Here is a 21,369-nt window from a genome sequence, read left to right as displayed (position 1 = left end):
ACTTGGTCTGGTACTGCCTCTTGGTATTCCTTATGGCTTTGTGGAAGTCATACCTGGATTTCTTTAATTATCTGGGCCATCTGACATAAATGTTGCCTGCCTGGTCTTTAGCAGGAAATGGAGTTCCTGGTTCCTGCTGCAACTATACAAAACGCTGGTGCGGCCACACTTGGAATACTGTGTAAGTTCTGGTCCCCATATTTCGGGAAGGATGTGGAAGCATTGGAAAAGGTGCAGAGGAGATTTACCAGGATGTTGCCTGGTCTGGAGGGAAGGTCTTATGAAGAAAGGCTGAGAGACTTGAACCTGTTCTCGTTGGCAAGAAGAAGGCTAAGAGGGGATTTGATAGAGACATACAAGATGGTCAGAGGATTAGATAGGGTAGACAGTCAAAGACTTTTTCCTAGGATGATGATGTCAGTGTGTACGAGGGGGCATAACTACAAATTGAGGGGTGATAGATTTAAGACAGATGTCAGAGGCAGGTTCTTTATGCAGAATGGTAAGGGCATGGAATGCCCTACCTGCTAATGTAGTTAACTCAGCCACATTAGGGAGATTTAAACAATCCTTAGATAAGCACTTGGATGATTTTGGGATAGTGTAGCGGGGTGAGCTGAGAATAGCTCACAGGTCGGCGCAACATCGAGGGCCGAAGGGCCTGTTCTGTGCTGTATTGTTCTGTGTTCTATGCTCAATGTTCATCCAAGGTTTACAGTCGGGGAACACTCAGATTGACTTCTTTGGTGTACGGTCTTCCACACATTCATTTAATGAAGTCTGTGATGTTGGTGGTGTACCTGTCTACGTTTTTGCTGAGTACTTGAATACAGTCAAATCCACTAATTCCAAGCAATCCTGGAGATATTCTTCCTCGGCCTCGGACCATCCTTTTGTGAAAGATCCTCCTGTTCTGCTTCAGTTTATAAGCTGGGAGGAGGAACACAGCACCATGGTCAGATTTTCCAAAGTGTGGGTGGGATTGGAGCAGTAGGCATCTTTGATGGTTGTGTAGCAGTGTTCCAGAATGTTCGGTCATCTGGTGGGGCAGAAGATGTGTAGGTGATACTTTGGCAGCACTCAAACTTTCGGGCACAGTCCACTGGTTTTCATCATTAATATAAATGATTTTGATGTGAACGTAGGAAGTATACTTAGTAAGTTTGCAGATGACACCAAAATTGGAGGTGTAGTGGACAGTGAAGAAGGTTACCTCGGAGTAAAATGGGATTTTATTCATTTGGGCCAATGGGCTGAGGTATGCAGATGGAGGTAAAAACAATGACTGCAGATGCTGGAAACCAGATTCTGGATCAGTGGTGCTGGAAGAGCACAGCAATTCAGTCAGCATCCGAAAAGCTTCGAAATCGACGTTTCGGGCAAAAGCCCTTCATCAGGAATTATTCATCCAAGGAATTATTCCTGATGAAGGGCTTTTGCCCGAAACGTCGATTTCGAAGCTTTTCGGATGCTGACTGAATTGCTGTGCTCTTCCAGCACCACTGATCCAGAGTATGGCAGATGGAGTTTAATTTAAATAAATGTGAGGTGCTGCATTTTGAAAAGCAAATCAGGGCAGGAATTATACACTTAATGGTAAAATCCTGGAGACCAACAAGCAGACCTTGGAGTACAGGATCATAATTCCTTGAAGTGGAGTTGCAGGTAAATAGGATAATGAAGAAGGCATTTTGTATGCTTTCCTTTATTGGTGAGAGCACTGAGTATAGAAGTTGAGAGGTCATGTTGTGGCTGTACAGGACACTTTTGGAATATTGTGTGCAGTTCTGGTCTTCCTCCTAAAGGAAGGATGTTGTGAAACTTGAAAGGGTTCAGAAAAGATTTACAAAGGTTGGAGGATTTGAGCTATGGGGAGAGGCTGAAGAGGCAGCGGCAGTTTTCACTGGAGTATTGGAGACTGCGGGGTGACCTTATAGAGGTTTATAAAACCATGAGGGGCATGGATAGGATAAATAGACAGGGTATTTTCCCTGGGTGGGGGAGTCTAGAACTAGAGGGCATAGGTTTAGAGTGAGAGGGGAAAGATTTAAAAGAGACTGAAGAGGCAACTTTTTCACGTAGAGGGTGGTGTGTGTAAGGATTGCGCTGCCAGAGGATGTGATAGAGGCTGGTACAATTACAACATCTGGATGGGTACATGTATACGAAGGGGATATGGACCAAGTGCTGACAGATGGGACTAGATTAGGTTAGCGTATTTAGTCGGCATGGATGAGTTGGAGCAAAGGGTCTGTTTCTATGCTGTACACCTCTGTGAATCATCTCTGCATTATTATCACAGCCAAACTGGTCTTGAGTGATTCATATCCTGTGGCTTGATATCTCAGTTGTTATGCTGCACACTGTGCCCCTGAAATTACCTCCAGTGGTTCCTCTCTCTGTGTGAAAGAAGAAACAAATAAAGAAATCAAAAATATGGACCTTGAATAAAGCATGATTTGCAAAAGATGACAAACAAGAGAATGCAAACATGGAATAGAATAAAGATGCAAAGAAGTGGTAGTATCATGAGAAATAGGGCTGTACTAAAAAAGAAACAATTATATTAGAATTCTGAACATTCAATTAAGCTGTTTTCAAAAGCATGATAATCCTTTTATTTTCAAAGAAAATAATATTTTGTTGTAGTACAGTTGCTTTCTGAGGTTTCAGTTTTGATAATATTTGTTATTTGCACCAAATGCAGAATGAGATTTCTGTAGCACCGAGTGAAGTTCAAGGGTTTTAGAAGAATTATGTCATGTAAAGACACAACTTAAGATTCAGGAATGTCTGCTAAAGGCAAGTACTTCATCACTGTCTTGCTTACCAACCAGTTTGACAAATTGGAAAGAAAATAAGAATGACTTTTCGTTTTTCTTATACAATTTGTCAAGTTTGTTGCTGAGCAAGAATGACTTCTGATTTTCTGCAATATTTTTCAAAAAAGCTCGCACCTGACATTTTAACATAAGAAGAGGAATGGAATAAAGATTTTAAGATTAGTCTGGTATCAGAAGGAAAAAGAATATTCATAAGGAAGATGGGCTGCAACATTCCACATAGCCATTTGCCTCATGGTTGATGTGCTAAACCAAGACTTCACAACAATCCTGTCTCACACTGACTTTGCAGTATGGTTCCAATTGTTTGTAAACCACTTACCTCAACTGGAAACAATTCCAGTGCAACATCAGAATACTTGCATGATTGGAAATTTAAAGTGCAGCCATCAAATAACTTGGCTTGCTGATTACTTCAGCAGCAGAGCGGGGAGAAAACACAGTGAGCATTACATTTTAGCATAATTAAGTGACCATTTAGTCAGTCATGTAGATGAAATAGGAACAGCAGGAGCCACAGAAGCCTCTTCCTCTTCGTGAAATGTGAATCATGGTTTATATAAAACAAAATATGAAGAAATCAGGAAAGATGCAGCAAAACGTTGAAAGCATTGACTGGTAACGGAAAAGCCCCATGAAACCTCAGATGGAGGAAACCTCCGAAAAGTTTCATAAGCTTCATGAGAGACATGAGACCACTGGTCAGCAGGAGATGAGGGGAAATCAGATCAAAACTTAGCACCACTCTAATCCAAAGCTTAGCAGGTCCAGCCAGCTAGCCTCGTTACAATCACTAAAAGTTCAATGATTTTTTTTTCAATGTTAGGTATGAGTTGTATTACCCGATTTAGCATTTTATTTCCCCTCCTCTCCCCTTACCACCTGAGGTCTGCTCGTTGTGGGTATTGGGAGAAAGTGGGGATCGCAGATGCTGGAGAGTCCGAGTTGGAAAGTGCGGCGCTGGAAAAGCATGACCGCTCAGGCAGCATCCGAGGAGCAGGAGCGTCGACGTTTCAGGCATAAGCCCTTCATTAGGAACAAGGGCTTATGCCCGGAACTTTGACTTTCTTGCTCCTGGGATGCAGCCTGACCTTCTGTGCTTTTCCAGTGCCACACTTTTCGACCCATAGTGGATGTTGATGAGTAGCCACATAGGCAAAATGTGTGCTGTGAGGGGCTATGGGACTTGAGGGTACAAGTTGGCATTGAATTGGCATGGAACATTTCGGGGCCATCGGCTAGGTGGGGAGATGAGATGATGTGGTTGGCTAGAAAGCTGTACGTTTTCTAAAACAACTGGAATAGTGGGCCAGGGAATTGAGGAGGGGCTACGAACTATCCTGCCTCAGCACTCACTCCATCCCAGTAAGTCACAGTCATTGAGATGGTCCACAGAAAAAAGGCACTTGGTCTTACATGCTGATCAAAAATAGCCACCTACCTATTCTAATCCTATTTTTCAGCATTTTGCCTTGTACACCTTGGTATCATAAGTACACATTTAAAACTGTTCTTAACTGTTATGAGGGTTTCTACGTTTACCACCCTTATAGGCAGTGAGTTCCACAATCCCAGCAGCCTCTAGATGAAAAAGCATTTCCTTACATCTTCAGCCCCTTGCCTTAAATTTAGGGCCCTGGTCATTGATCCCTGCACGAAGGGGAAAGGTTTCTTTCTGTCTTCCCTATCTATGCCCCTTACAGTTGGAGACATCTTTCATATCCCTACACTCTGCTTCTGGCTTTAGCAGGCCTAATTGTATCCAATTGGGGCGGCACAGTGGCTCAGTGGTTAGCACTGCTGCCTCTCAGCACCAGGGACCAGGTTCGATTCCAGCCTCAGGCGACTGTCTGTGTGGAGTTTGCACATTCTCCCCGTGTCTGTGTGGGTTTCCTCTGGGTGCTCTGGTTTCCTCCCACAGTCACAAAGCTGTGCAGGTCAGGATGAATTGGCCACGCTAAATTGCCCACAGTGTTAGGTGCATTAGTCAGAGGGAAATGGCTCTGGGTGGGTTACTCTTCGGAGGGTCAGTGTGGACTGATTGGGCCGAAGGGCCTGTTTCCGCACTGTGGAGAATCTAATCTAATCCACCCCAGAGCAAAAACCAAGCAGTTTCAGAATATTTTCTACAGTGGTCCCAACAACCCGTCTCAAAAATCAAAATCTGATCTCTGTACTTGAATAAAGAGCATTCCAGCAGAGCCTTTTCATTCCTATTAATGTTAGCAGTTATATGACCAAGGCCTGGCTTATTTCTTTTTTTTAATTTAATTACCTTCCCTGCTCACAAATAATGAAGGAAATTTGTGTTTCACTGAAAACAGACAATATCACCAACGTATTTTCTCTTTGTAATTTACTAAAAATGGTCAGAAGTGGTTTTCTTTTGCAAGCTGCAATCTTAATAATTAACAGGCTTCTGAAGTTGTTTGACAAGTAGCTATAAAAGATTAATTTTAAGGAATAAACATTTCATACAATCTGAATGGAAAGAGACTGGTGCTGTGCAGGCTTTGTGTAGGACCTCACAATTTGTCCAGTTGCCTCATTCATTCACTCTGCAAACTTGCAGGCTCAGAGTAAGGAATTAAGGTGAATAGGACCCCCAAGCCAAAATTGACTGTCCATCACCCACCGTCTCAACCTACATACATAACAATGGATAGTGGAGTTGATTGCTGAGGATTCTGGTGATTTGTTTTTTCTCTGTTTTCGTGTGTGCATCGCAAAGGGAATGACAGAGACGGAGGGAAAAACAACGGGGAAACTATAACCGCAGGGAACCAGGTGATACAAATGGTGAGGAGAGCAGGAAAAATTATTTTATCACAGAATATAACCACAGAATCGCTATGGTGAAGAAGGAGGCCTTTCAGCCATCATTACCTCGTGTCAATCTCTTTTTTTCTCTCATCCCATTGCAGATTACTTTTATCTAAATAATCATTTAGTCCCCTCATGAATGCCTCAACTGAATCTACTTCACCACACATCCAGGCAGTGCGTTCAGCACCCTAACCACTCACTGAGTAAAGATGTTTTTCCTCAATTCACCTCAGCTTCTTACCTTAAATTTGTGCCCTGGTGAACCTTTTAAGAGTGGGAACAGCTTCTCCCCATCTAGTCTCTCCAGCCCACTCATAATTTTGAAACCTCTATCAGAACTCCTCTTACCCTTCTCCGCTCCAAGAGGAGCAGTCCCAAACTTTTCAATCTATCCTCACAACTGAACTCCTCATGCTTGGAGCCATTCTTGCAAACCATTCTTATTCACTCTCTCCAATGTGTTCCAGTCTCCATATAATGTGGCACTCAGAGCTGTACTCAATACTTCAGCTGAGGCCTAACAAGTGTCTAATACAAATTTAACATAGGTCGGTGGATTTATGTATACTGAGTGAGTCAGGTGACCTGGAGGCAGCCTAAAAACTGACAGTCGACCTGAGACACCTACAATAAAGTATTCCCTATTCAAGTTCACCCCCTGTGTACCTCACATTCTGTAGATGGTTCTAGAGAAACTGGCGACGAGAGTTGGATCAGTTCATAAGCTGTGTGCGGGTGCCACTCCTTTATGTTGGCAGGAAGGACTGAAGCAGGATTGTGGAAGTAAAGTTGAGGCAAGCAGTTGTGAGGGACTCGGGCTGCAGTCTCTGCCAGGGAAGAACGGCATGCACCGAGGAGTGAGCCAGGTACGGCGGTCGTCAGGGGACTTAGGCTGTTGCGGGCAGTTGAAGAGAGGAGTACTCACCCGGGAGTGCACTGAAGTCATCATGGAAAGCAGTTGCAAAGGCTGCAGCTGACGCTAGTGAAGAACGGTATGCTAACAGTCAGTGAGGGAGCAATAGACATGGATGGTCTCTGATCATCAAGGGGACTGGGCTGTGAATGGCTACTGGATTCGAATGATGAGAAAAATGCCTGCCAGCAGGAAAACAAAATGGCAGGCCAATTTGGAGTGATGGGACAATTTGCTGATGAGACAGAAAGTTGGATTCTGTGCACAAAATATTTTAATGCATAATTAAAGGCAAATAAAGTAGCTGAAGACATAATGGTACTGGTTTTCTTGAATAGCATTGGGAACAAGACCTTCTAAAGAGTCTGGTGCAATCAGAAAAACCCATGGAGAAGACCTATCAAGAACTATGTGAAGTGTTGGGAAGTATTTTTACACCAAAGTTGCTAATGCTCATGGAATATTTCCATTTTTATAAATGGGTACAAGCTTGAAGGAAAATCTTTGGCCAATTTATGACTAACTTCAAGAGGTTAGCAGAACATTGCAAATTCGGAGGGTTCCTCCAAGATGTCTTCGAGTCATAGTCGCAGAGTCCTACAGCACAGAGGTAGACCCTTTGGCCCAAACTGGTCCATGCCCTCTAGTCCTCGATTCCCCAACCCTGGGAAAAAGACTGAGTGCGTTCACCCGATCCCGATCTTATATATCCTTTTATAAGAGCTTCCTACCCCAGTCCCCTATGCTCTAAAGAAAAATGTCCTAGCTTGTCCAATCTCTCCCTGTAACTCAGACCATTGAGTCCAGGCAACACCCCTGTAAGTTTCTTCTGCATGCTTTCCAGTTTAAGAACATCCTTCTTATAACAAGGTGACCAAAACTGAACATAATACTCCAAGTGCGGCCTCACCAACATCCTGTACAACTGCAACATAACTTCCCAACTTCTACATTCACTGACCTGACGAATGAAGATCTGTGTGCCAAAAGCCTTCTTCACTGTCCTGTCTACCTATGACTCCACTTCTAGAGAACCGTGCATGTGAACTCTATGGTCCCTGTGCTCCACTACACTCTCTAAGGATCTATCATTCACCATGAAACTCCTATCTTGATTTAGAGTATTAGAGTCATAGAGGTGTACAGCATGGAAACAGACCCTTTGGTCCAACCCATCCATGCTGACCAGATATCCCAACCGAATCTAGTCCATCCTGCCAGCACCTGGCCCATATCCTCCAAACCTTTCCTATTCATATACCCATTCAAATGCCTCTTCAATGTTACAATTGTACAAGCCTCCCCCACTTCCTCTGGCAGCTCATTCCATACACATACCACTCTCTGTGGGAAAAAGTTGCCCTGTAGGTCTTTTTTATATCTTTCCCCTCCCACCCTAAACCTACGCCCTCTAGTTCTGGACTCCATGACCTCAGGGAAAAGACTTTGCCTATTTACCCTACCCATGCCGCTCATAATTTTGTAAACCTCTATAAAGTCACCCCTCAGCCTCCGATGCTCCAGGGAAAACAGTCTCAGACTGTTCAGCCTTTCCCTATAGCTCAGATCCTCCAACCCTGGCAACATCTTCGTAAATCTTTTCTGAACCTTTTCAAGTTTCACAACATCGTTCCGATAGGAAGGAGACCAGAATTGTATGCAATATTCCAACAGTGGCCGAACCAATGTCTTGTACAGCCGCAACATGACCTCCCAACTCCTGTACTCAATACTCTGACCAATAAAGGAAAGCATACCAAACACCTTCTTCACTATCCCATCTATCTGCGACTCCACTTTCAAGGAGGTATGAACCTGCACTCCAAGGTCTCTCTGTTCAGCAACACTCCCTAGGACCTTATACACTTAATGGTAAGTCCAGCTAAGATTTGCTTTCCCAAAATGCAGCACCTCGCATTTAGATTACTTAGTGTGGAAACAGGCCCTTCGGCCCAACAAGTCCACACTGACCCGTCGAAGCGCAACCCACCCATATCCCTACATTTGGCCTGTAAAAGGGAAATCCGTCAATGGCAGCAGCATACCTAAGGGCGGCATGCTGGCATAGTGGTTAGCACTGTTGCCTCACAGTGCCAGAGACCCAGGTTCAATTCCCACCTCAGGCAACTGTCTGTGTGGAATTTGCACATTCTCCCCGTGTCTGCGTGGGTTTCCTCTGGGTGCTCCGGTTTCCTCCCACAGTCACAAAGATGTGCAGGTCGGGTGAATTGGCCATGCTAAATTGTCCATAGTGTTAGGTGCAGCAGTCAGCGGGAAATGCGTCTGGGTGGCTTACTTTTCAGAGGGTCGGTGTGGACTGGTTGGGCTGAAGGGCCTGTTTCCACACTGTAGAGAATCTGATTTAATCTAATATGGGCACTGGTTCTGTCAATGCGGATGTTTTGTCAAGATTACCACTACTGGCAAATCAGGATTGGAATCTGAAACTTAGTACTTTTCCCAGGAAGAGAGGGTACTGGTGTCAGAAGGCCAGGTGTGGAACACCTCCTGGAATGACCTGGTCTTGAGCCAAGGGGTGAGCTTGGTCCTGAGAGAAAGGACTTGTCATTAGAAACCATCCAGAATTACGTCCTGAGCTGTCCAGGAGGTGGACGTTGTCCATATCAGGTGTTTAATGTGCGGAATGAGAATTGTTATTCCCTCCCCTGTTAAGAGGAACGGTGCTGGACTAATTCCATCAAGGGCACCCCAGCACCCTTGCTAGAAAGAAACAGCCAGGAGCTAGTTTTGGTGGCTGAAGGTGGACTCCCAGATAGAGGAATAATCAGGATCATGTGAATCATGCACATTAGTTAGGAAGGCATCGCCATTGCCACCCCTTCATCCATGGGAATGGCCTCAATCACCAATGCGGTAAATTCTTGTCAATTATAACCAGTAGAAAAATAGATGGCCACTTCATGGGACCTGAGATGGTGGTGGTCATGAAGTCTATATTTGAGGATGCAATAATTGACGGGATGGAATATTTGCCAGGTTCTGGATCCCAGAACAAGTCATGAGTGACAATGCCCCATGGCTTGTGGCACAAGAGTTCAAAGAGTATCTGGAAAATCCCAGAATCAGACATGTGAGATAATCTTCGTGTTGCCATGCCAGACTTCAATGATCCAGTGCTCACTGAAGCCTTTAATGTTCAAATGCCACCTGAAAACCATATTTGAATAGACCAGAGGGGTGGTAGAGTGAAGTTAGGAAGCGCAGCTGGTGAGAAGGACAAGAAACCCAAGGTCAAGGCTGTTCCAAAAAAGAGAGAGCATGTTAGCCCGGAATAATACATCTGGGGAGAAGGGGATCCCAGTGGTGGTGCTGGCTCAATCAGGACTGCTATCATATGTGGTGCAGCCTCAGAATGAACACATCCAGAGGAGATATGCGGACTGGCTGATCACTGCACCTCGCCAACCGGAGATGAGCCAGTCCAGATGGGATCAGTGGTGTTGACAGAATCATCTGTCTCCAAGTCAGGTTGGCTGCTCCCAGGGTGGAGACAATGGCAGCAACAGCCAATCAAAGAGGGATATGTCTGCTGAACAATTGGAGCCTCCAAAGCCCGGGAGACTGCACTAAAAAAGGTTCCTGAGATGGGGAGACAGCCTCATGGGAATTGCCATCCCCTGAGAGACTGATCGTGTCAATAGAGACTTTGGAAGGGTTAGTTCATTTTCCATGGTTTTTTTTTGTAACTATTGCTGACAATGTACATCAACTGGCTACAACGCCTGCTTAATAGTTGTCATTGTTGAGTATATTGTTAAGGGGAATTTGAAATAAAAGGGGAAGTGAAGGGTGTTATCAATGTAGCTGGGAGAGAGTCTGGTAACCCGGAGGAAGGAGCTACGAGAGGCACTTAAAACTGTGCAGCTGAGAGAATGGATAATATAATATTCCCTATTCAGTATTACTGTCTATCAACTGTGGTCTAGTGAATCATAAACATAATAATGTCACCTCCTTGCTCTTGTAATCCATGTCCCTATTAATAAAGCAAAGATACTGTTTACTTTAGTTATTCAGCATCAACCAACCTGACCTCCTGGTTGCCATCCATTTTGATTCCTGCTCCCACTCCCCCAGTGACATCTGCATCCTTGGCATCCTCCATTGTCCAAGTGAGGCCAGACATAAACTGAAGGAACAACACCTATTTCGTCTGGGGAACTTACAGCCCAGTGGCCTCAATATTGAATTCACCAGCTTCAAAATCCCCCCAGCCTAATCCCATGTCCAGCCCTTCCCCTCCTCCTCCCCAGTCCTGATGAAGGGTTTTGGCCCGAAATGTTGACTTTCCTGCTGCTCAGATGCTGTCTGGCCTGCTATCTTTTCCCAGCTCCAATTCTTTTGACTTCCAGCATCTGCCGTCCTTGCTGTCTCCAATGCTTTAGTTACTGCTTTTACCTGTCCTGCCACTTGCAAGAATCTGTGCACACATGCACGGCGGTCCCTCTGCCCTTACATCCCCCTTAGAATTGAACTCCCCTTTATAGATTTCCTTTCCATGTTTTTCCAAGCAAAATACATCACCTCAGTTTCGAAGCTTCCTGCTTCTGTCATTTAAGTTGTATTCACTTGGATTTTTAATGTTATTGCTGGCTAGGTAGTAGGTGCAAAACCCTTTAAGCTATTTCTGTAAAGGTAATGCTACATCAGTGTACTAATTTTCTCCTAAGTAGTAACAAATCCCCAGTGTAGAGCATAATCCAGGAAATTTACTGACTCTGCTCAGAAAAGAGGTTGGTCACAACAGATTTGACCAAATGGCACCATGTTTATCATCTTCTCAATGGAAATGAATCCACTGTTCACCACTGCCAGTCTCCTGTCTTAGAAAACATTAAACATGAGCACTTCAGTGATTTTAGTTGTTAAATTGTATATGTTAGGGCAGATCTCGCGTGCTGCTCAGCTTAAGTCTGTTTCTATCACTGATGTTAGCAAACTGGTTTGAACAAATAATTAATTTGAAGACTGGAATTAATCAAAGAATGTTAAGATTTCTCTTAGCAAAACAAAAACTAACAACAGACCAGTCTTCAAAGTAGTTCTATTCTAATTGGTCAAATGGGCAGCACGATGGCTCAGTGGATAGCACTGCTGCCTCACAGTGCCAGGCACACGGGGCAGTCTGTGTGGGGTTTGCACATTCTCCCCGTGTTCGCGTGGGTTTCCTCTGGGTGCTGTGGTTTCCTCCCAAAGTCCAAAGGTGGCAGGTTAGGGTGAATTGACCATGCCAAATTGCCCATAGTGTTCAGGGAGGTGTTGGTTAGGTGCATTAGTCAGGGGTAAGTGTAGAGTAATAGGGTTAGGGGAATGGGTCTGGGTGGGTTACTCTTTGGAGGGTCAGTGTGGGCTTGTTGGGCCAAATAGGAGTTCTATGAAATTAGAAAGTTTTGCTGAGGTGACCATCTCATAACAGTCCAGTGCGTTCGACTATTACCCTTTAATGTTAATTTTCATGTCGCATCTCTATGACTCTGACTCTATAACATATGGGATTAGCATGTGATTCAGTTTGGTCAGTTCTTCCAAATAAGGAAGGAAAATCCATTAAGGGATCTGGGAAACTGGGTTATTTTAGAGTTCGGCAGTTTCAGGAAATTCCTTGTCTCAACAATAATATCTGAATAAAGTTACCAAACAATCAGGCACAGCTTTACAGTAACATAATAAACATCAAACATACTTTTAAATTAAAAACTAAAAGTGTTATCATTCTGATCTGTGCTTCCTGGATCATGTTCTTTCTGAATCTTGTTTTTATAACACAGTGCTTCATATCTTTTTCACCAATTTTTTTCAATTTTAATTTTTTTTCTTCCAAAACCTGAAATCATACACTTATCAGCTATCATCATCAGTTTTGGAAGAAGAAGCAACTTTGAATTAAATGTCATTTCAAGTGTGACTAAGAGTTTTACTTCTAAAATATGCCAAAGATGTCCATATTAATATCATCGTGTTATTGGTATAAGCAGGTAAATGTTTGATGTTTATCATGCAGTAAAACAGGCAGGGGGTGTTAGCCAATGAATCTTGTGAGATTTAAATGTGTATTTCTCATGTCCAACCAAAGCAGATTTAGAATATGTGAGCTCTGTGCTCTTTTACTGAAAGTAATATTTTATTTCCTGTTTATTGTAGCAAGATGGAAGTCCAGACAGCGTAAGACTAAAAGGTGAGTTTTCATTTTATTCATAGATTTCTGTTAATGTTGTCCTGATAAGAAAACTGAAATGTATTAGTGGCTATTGTCTTTGTATCTTTGCTTTTTGTACTTCTGGAGCAATTAATTTTAGTTTATCATGATGTATTGAGAATGGAATCTCTTCAGTTCATCTTCAAATTAATGGAAATGAAAGTCAAGTGTGTTTTATAATAGGCAAACAGTTTTCTCTGCTAGTTTGTCACTTCAGATGAAAGATGTTGCTGTAGACAAAATGAAAGATGTTAGATCTCAGGAACTAGCACTTTAAATACTACGTCAAATGAATATTTAACTTGTGCAATGTCTTGTTTTCCTGAAATGCTGCTTTATGGTGAATGTAGCCTTTTTTGTGGTGGGAATGGAGCCAACCAATTCCTGGCTGGTATATAGATGCCACAACAAATCATGTGGTTCAAATGTCCCAATTCAGTGCAATGTCTCAGAGGTAGCTTTGTACCTGATGCGCATTGGGACCCTGAGGAAATCTGGACATGCACATATCCCTGAATTTGCACAAGAAGGTTAAATTTCCAATTGGTGGATTTACCCTGCCCAGATTACTTTGTGGTTCCCATAACAGTGAGTTCAGATGGCCAGAGATATGGCTGTTTGCTTTATACTCACCCTCGTTTTTACATAGGCTATTTTACACTAAGGGTTGCCAACCTGTATCTTACAGAAAGCTGTTTCTGATTAATTAAATTCTAAAGTACATATGGGAAATATATTTAGTTATTACAATTGAATTATATATGAAGGGAAAATTGCTATACACCTTTATTTTGCTGTGAAACTTGACAGTGCAGGCTGCCTAGTAGTATTGGGTGTCTGTTGTTCATCATAGAATCATACGGAGTCGAAGGGGCCTATCAATCCATCGGGTCTGCACTGACTCATGAGTAATAGCTGATCTCAACCTAATCCCATTTACCAGCATTTGGCCCATAGCCTTGAATGTTACGATGTGTCACGTGCTCATTTAGGTACTTTTCAAACAATGTAAAGCAATCTGCCTCTACCACCCTCCCTTGCGGTACATTCTAGTCTGTCACCACATCTGGGTAAAAAGATTTTCCTTTCCATCCTCCCCCTAAATCACCTTGAACCCGTGTCCCCTCATGACTGACTAAGGGGAACAGCTGCTTCTATCCGTGTCCCTCACAATCTTGTGTTCCTCAAACAGATTGCCCCTTAGGGCTTCTCTGCTCCAACAAAAACAACCCAAGGCTATTCAACCTTTCTTATAACTTAATTTTTTATCACTCCAACATCCTGGTGAATCTCCTTTGCACCCCCTCCATTGTAATTGTTTCCCATAATGTGGCAATCAGAACTGCACACAGTACTCCACCTGTGGTTTCACCAAAGTTCTATGCAATTCCATCATGACTTCCATTTCTCACCTGATGAAGGTCCCACATCCCTTTTTCACCACCCTACTAACTTGCCCTTCTGCCTTCTGTAAACAAACATGCTAAGATTCCTTTGATCCATAGACTTCCTAGTGTTATGCCATTCATTGAATACTTTCTTGTCAAATTACTTCTACCAAAGTGTTAACACCTCACAGTTTTCAGAGTTGAATTCCATCTGCCATTTATTTACCAATTTGGCTATCCTTTTTATATCATCTTGTCACTCAAGACACTCAACTTCACTGTTAAACATCCAAACAATCTTTGTATTATCTGCAAACTTACTAATTTAACCCCCAAAACAGTAATCTATGACATTTATACAAATGACGAATAATAGAGAACCCAGCATAGGCCTCTGGAGTACACACTGGACACTGGCTTTCTACAACTGAGTCAATTTTGAATCCACTTTATCCCATGTGCATTTGCATTCTTGATAAATCTCCTTTGTTGGATTTTATCAAAGGCTTAGCTGAAATCCATACAAACAACATCACTTGCAATCTCCTCATCTACATGCCTGGTTATCTTCTCAAAAGATGCAATCTAATTTGGAAGACCTCCCTCTGACAAAGTCGAAACGTGTGGCGCTGGAAAAGCACAGCAGATCAGGCAGCAACCGAGGAGCAGGAGAATCATCACTTCAGGCATAAACCCTTCATGAGTATTTTCAGTCCTCACTTTCTCCTAGTCCCCTGCTCTCGGATGCTGCCTGACCTCCTGTACTTTTCCAACGCCCCACTTTTCGACTCTGATCTCCAGCATTTGCAGTCCTCACGTTCTCCTCCCTCTGACTATCCCCGATCAAGCCTTTCCAAGTGGAGACAGATGCCCTCCTTTAAAATTTTCTCCAATATTTTCCCCACCACTGATGTGAGACTCACTCGGAGGGCAACTCTGATCGAGCCAAATGGATGTTTGTTGATCAGGCAGGTTCGAAATTTGGATTTTGATGAAGTTCATTTCATAAAATTCACAAAGGTAGGGAAAAGCAAAATGTGAACTCACCAGTAATTGGTTAGCTCCATTCTCTCCACAAAAAGGCTACATTCACCATAAAGCAGCATTTCAGGAAAACAGGACATTATAGGAGTTAAATATCCACTTAACGCAGTATTTAAAATGCTAATTCCTGAGATCAATTCCCTTGTTTATTTGCAGATGTTACTGTACTTTTCAGTATCCATGAGACTGCAGAAATTTGCTTTGATTTCAACTGAGTGTCACTCTTCAAAATGACAATCTCCATTTCCCAAGTAACAACCAAGGCTATACAGCACATTAATTTCTTCAGGACTGTCACTCACAACCACTTCCATGAAAGGGTTCGAAGTAAACATTATGCCGGGCATCAGATGCATTAATTCTGCTGCTGAAGTCTTGGCCAAGTCTGGTCACGACATCATTGTACTTGTCAATGTCCAGGATTCCAATAGTAGTTCCATTTTCTGCCTGCATTTCCAGTACCTAGACTTGCTCTAGCGGAAGATTTAAGTTTCAGCTTTAAAGGTCTCACTGCACTAATCATGTCAGCAATTGTCTTCTGTTTCACTTGCAATTTACAGTCAGGACATTCAATTTCTCTGTCATCTTTGTTTCTTGAAGCCATTAAAGCTATGATTTATCACAAAAGTAATTGATTTATTGTCTCATGTACCGAAGTACAGTGAAAAGCTTTGTTTACGAGCAGTGCAGGCAGGTCATAGTAAGCAAGGATGTGCAGATCAAAAAGACTTTGACAGAGGCATTGCTGATTGAGTAATTTTTTACACATTTAGAATTTAAGTTGAAGTGTAGGACAGTTATAAGAAATGTTATAATTAGATCTGCTGTAGGGAGTTTACAAGGAATCGTGGGGTATTGGTGCCAGCATGAATTTAACAATGAAAACTTTGATAGAAAAGAAATCAGTGCACTATTTTTCCCCTTCTAAGCCTGTATGCAACAAAATATTACCATACTTTGATGACGGTTAATCAAGAAATGACTTGAAACTTTGGTGTTGCTTGGCCTTTGCACGAATCGAAGGAACAGAAGAACAGGAGTAGGCCATTCAACCTGTTGAGCCTATCCTGCCATTTCCACTATCATGGCTGATTGAATGCCTCAATGCATTCTAATCTGCCCTATTCTGTTAATCTTTTGTTTTTAACATTCACAGAGTGAGGGTGTCATTGGCTAGGTGAGCACTTATTGTCTATCCCTAATTGCCCAGAGGGCAGTTAAGAATCAATCACCATTGCTGTGGGTCTGGAGTGACCAGTAGGCCAGACCAGGTAATGATGGCAGTTCCTTCCCTGAAAGGCCTTCATGAGCCAAATAGCTTTTTCCTGACAGTCCCTAATAAAAACCGAAAGCACTACAGATGCTTTAAATCAGAAACAAAAACACAATTTGCTGGAAAAGCTCAGCATGTCTGGTAGGATCACTGGAGAGAAATCAGAGTTAACATTTCAGGTCCAGTGATTCTTCCTCAGAACTGATGGTAGTGAGGAAAATGTTGGTTTATATACAGTAGGTAAGGTGGGGGGGAAGGGGAGGGTAGAGAGTGGGTAAGGAGTAAACAATAGATGGGGATAGAGCCCAAAGAGAGAGAAGAACAGTTGGACAGACAAAGAAGTAGATAATGATCTGGCTATAAATAGGGTCTGTTAGTGGCTAACAATGGGTCGTGTGTAATAACAGACTGTGTGATAATGAAGCCTGGTGTGTGGAGGTTAGAGTAAGGACTTGGAAGAACTCCAAGCATGAAAGCTGTTGAATTTGATATTGAGTCCAGAAGGCCACAGGATCCTCAAGTGGAAAATGAGATGCTGTTCTTCCGACTTGTGCTGAGCTTCCCTGGAGCACTGCAGCAAGCCTGAGACAGATGTAGGCCAGGGAATGGGGTGGTGTGTTGAAGTGGCAGGCAACTGAAAGCTCAGGGTCTTTTATGTGGATCACAAATGCAACGATCACAATGTTCCAAAATGCAGACCCCAACTCCATGAGGTAAGTTTTTATAATTACTTATCTTCCCAGGCTGCAGTCTGTTCACTTTCCCATTCAGCTCCAGTTCTGAAGTGCAGGCCCCAAATCCGTGAAGTAAGTTTTTATAATCTCTTACCTGCGAGTCACAAAGGCAGAGAACCTGAGAGCGAGCAGCACAGAGTGGAGGAAATAAATTGGTCATCATTAGACTCTTAATTCTGGATATTTATTGAATTCAAATTCCACCATCTGATATGATGAGATTCGAACCCTGGTCTCCAGAACACTATCTGGGTCAAAAGATTAACACTCTGGTGATAATACCACTTGGCCATTGCCTTCCCTTTGCACAATTGATAATCAAATATTTATGAACATCTACTTTAAAACTGCTCCAAGACTGAGCTTCTACGTCCCTTAAGGTCATAGAACTCCACAGAATCACTACCCTTGAGGAGTAAAATGATTTCTCTTCATCTTAGTCCTACATGGCATCCCCCTTATATTGTGCTCCTCACCAGGGGAAACATCTTTCCTGCATATAGAGACTTTGTAACAGAGAAAATAGGAGCAGGAGTAAGCCATTTGAGCAATTCAATATTATCATGACTTATGAACCAATCAGCACCCTGTTCCCTACTTCCACCTCATGCTCAATAATATTAGTCCTCCCTATTCTATTCCTACATATATCCTCCTACTACTGCAACAGATCTTTTACCTGTGCTCTTTGCTCCTGAGACAGGCAACTCACTATCCTATGACATGGGTTTGAGAAATGCACACTGGTCTGAGCATGGCTAGAGTACTATGTTTCATACAGTTCCATCATAACCTCCCTGCTCTCGAACTAAAGGCACGTTTACTATTTGGTTTCTTACCCTCATCATCCATCTGTCCTGATACTTAAGAAATTGAAGCACATACACACCAAGATCCCTCTCATCCTCGTTGCTTCCCAACGTCCTGTTGTTCATTACGTATTCCCTTGTATAGTTTGTCCTGCTCAAGTGCATCACTTCACGTTCTTCCAGATTGAATTCCATTTTCCACTTATTGACCCATCTGGCCAACCTGTGTGTAGTGTAAGGCTGTCCTCTTCACTATTTACAACTTCACCACTTCTTGTATCATCTGTAAACATAGTGATCAATCCTCCAACATTCAAGTCTAAATCACATATAAAAACCACAAACAACAAGGACCCCAACACTGACCTCTATGGGACCCCATTGGAAATAGACTTTAAGAGCAAACCCCTCCCAGCCATCACCCTCCGCTTCCTGCCACTCTACCTATTGTGATTGTAATTCGCTGAATTTCCTTGGATGCCGAGGCCTCTTACATTTACTATTAGCCTGCCATGCAGGACGTTATCAAAAGTCTTACTGAAGTCTAAGAAAACTATCTCAAAAGCGTTGCCCTCATCTGCATATTGGGCCACCTCTTCAAAAAGCTTAATCAAGTTGGTCAGACATGACCACCCCTTTACAAAACCTTGGTTCTTGGTCAATCCCTGCCTCTCCATACGCAATTAATTCTGTCCCTCAGAATTTTATCCAATACTTTCTCCACCGTTGAAGCTGGGTGACTGGCCTGTAGTTTCTTGATTTTATCCCTTGCTCCCTTCTTGAATAAAGGTATCACATTGGCTGTCCTGTTGCCCTCTGGCATCTTTCCTGTGGCCAGAGAGGAATTCAAACATTTTGCAAACACTCCTGCTATTCCTACTTTGCCTCACTGTACAACCTGGAAACATTTCATCCAGCCCTGGAGATTTTAAGCCAGCTAGACCACTCAGCATCTCCTGTCTGTCAGTGCTAATTATTTGATCGTATCACAGATCTTCTCCATGATTCCTATAATCTATATTTTTCATCCCACGAATGAACATCAACACAAAGTATTCATTTAAAACCCTACCTACGTCCAAACTATCATTGTGGCCTTATTCTTTGCCTTTTTATTCTTTACTCTTCAGAAGTTAGATTAGATTAGATTCGCTACAGTGTGGAAACAGGCCCTTCAGCCCAACTAGTCCATGCCAACCCTCCGAAGAGTAACCCACTCAGACCCATTCCCCTATGACTACGGGTAATTTAGCATGGCCAATTCACCTGACCACATCTTTTGGATTGTGGGAGGAAACCGGAGCACCCGGAGGAAGTCCACGCAGACACAGGGAGAATGTGCAAACTGCACACAGACAGTCGCTCAAGACAGGAATCAAACCCGGGTCCCTGGTGCTGTGAGGCAGCAGAGCTAACCACTGAGCCATCATGCCGCTTACTCTTCATGAGTTTCACTGTTGTGAAACAACTTAGGATTTTTCAAGTCTACTTACCAAGCTATGGGAAAGATACAAGAAGGTGGAAAGGGAACATACAGGCAGTGCAGGGATCCCATGTGGCTGTTCCCTTCAATAAGAAGTATACCATTTTGGATACTATTGGGGGGATGACTTATCTGGGTAAGCCATGGGGTACAGGTCTCTGGAACAGTATCTGTCTCTGTTGTTCAGAAGGGAAAGGGAGAGATGAGCAGATTAGTCATTGAGGACTCCATAGTTAGGGGAACAGGCAGGAGGTTTTGTGGGAATGAGAGAGACGCACGGTTGGTGTGTTGCCTCCCAGGTGCCAGGGCTCGTGATGTCTCTGATCGTGTTTTCGGGATCCTGGATGGGAAGGGGGAGCAGCCCCAAGTCATGGCCCACATAGGTACTAACGGCATAGGTAAGAAAAGGGATGGGGATTTAAGGCAGAAATTTAGGGTACTAGGATGGGAGCTCAGTGCGAGAGCAAACAGAGTTGTTATCTCTGGTTTATTGCCCATGCTTCATGCTAGCGAGGCGAGGAATAGGGAGAGAGATGAGTTGAACACATGGCTACAGGGATGGTGCAGGAGGGAAGGTTTTGGATTCCTGGGTATATAGTATAGAACATAGAAGAATACAGCGCAGTACAGGCCCTTTGGCCCTCGATGTTGCGCCGATCCAAGCCCACCTAACCTACACTAGCCCACTATCCTCCATATGCCTATCCAATGCCCGCTTAAATGCCCATAAAGAGGGAGAGTCCACCACTGCTACTGGCAGGGCATTCCATGAACTCACGACTCGCTGAGTAAAGAACCTACCCCTAACATCTGTCCTATACCTACCACCCCTTAATTTAAAGCTACGCCACCTCGTAATAGCTGACTCCATACGTGGAAAAAGGTTCTCACGGTCAACCCTTTCTAAACCCCTAATCATTTTGTAAACCTCTATCAAGTCATCCCTAAACCTTCTTTTCTCCAATGAAAAAAACCCAAGTGCCTCAGCCTTTCCTCATACGATCTTCCTACCATACCAGGCAACATCCTGGTAAACCTCCTCTGCACCTGTTCCAGTGCCTCCACATCCTTCCTATAGTATGGCGACCAAAACTGCACACAATATTCCAGATGCGGCCGCACCAGAGTCTTATACAACTGCAACATGACCTCAGGACTCCGGAACTCAATTCCTCTACCAATAAAAGCCAGTACGCCATATGCCTTCTTCACCGCACTATTTACCTGGGTGGCAACTTTCAAAGATCTGTGTACATGGACACCAAGATCCCTCTGCTCATCCACACTACCAAGTATCCGACCATTAGCCCAGTACCCCATCTTTTTGTTATTCTTCCCAAAGTGAATCACCTCACACTTAGCTACATTGAACTCCATCTGCCACCTTTCTGCCCAGCTCTGCAGCTTCTCTATATCCTGCTGTAACCTGCCACATCCTTCCTCACTGTCAACAACTCCTCCGACTTTCGTATCATCCGAAAACTTGCTCACCCAACCTTCTAACCCCTCTTCCAGGTCATTTATAAAAATGACAAACAGCAATGGTCCCAAAACAGATCCTTGCGGAACACCGCTAGTGACGGCACTCCATGAAGAAACTTTGCCATCAACTACTACCCTCTGTCTTCTTCCATCCAGCCAATTCCTAATCCAAACCTCCAACCCACCCTCAATGCCATATCTCCGTATTTTCTGCAGTAACCTACCATGGGGAACCTTATCAAACGCCTTACTAAAATCCATATATACCACATCTACCGCTATCCCCTCATCAACCTCCTTCGTCACCTTTTCAAAGAATTCAATAAGGTTTGTGAGGCACGACCTGCCCTCCACAAA

General features: G+C 43.4%; 1 protein-coding gene across 3 annotated transcripts in view; it reads left to right on the top strand.

Moving 5' to 3' along the window:
* fstl5 (follistatin-like 5) overlaps positions 1-21,369 on the top strand; it is a 534,185-nt gene that overhangs the window by 49,206 nt on the left and 463,610 nt on the right. For all 3 annotated transcript variants that reach the window (XM_043698761.1, XM_043698740.1, XM_043698750.1), the window contains exon 3: positions 12,745-12,778. In XM_043698761.1, the coding sequence (XP_043554696.1) occupies positions 12,745-12,778 (34 nt within the window). The remainder of the gene's footprint in view (positions 1-12,744; positions 12,779-21,369) is intronic.

The sequence above is a fragment of the Chiloscyllium plagiosum genome, chromosome 1 (assembly GCF_004010195.1).
Source record: "Chiloscyllium plagiosum isolate BGI_BamShark_2017 chromosome 1, ASM401019v2, whole genome shotgun sequence".
Lineage (NCBI taxonomy): Eukaryota > Metazoa > Chordata > Chondrichthyes > Orectolobiformes > Hemiscylliidae > Chiloscyllium > Chiloscyllium plagiosum.
This window is presented reverse-complemented; position numbering and strand designations above follow the sequence as displayed.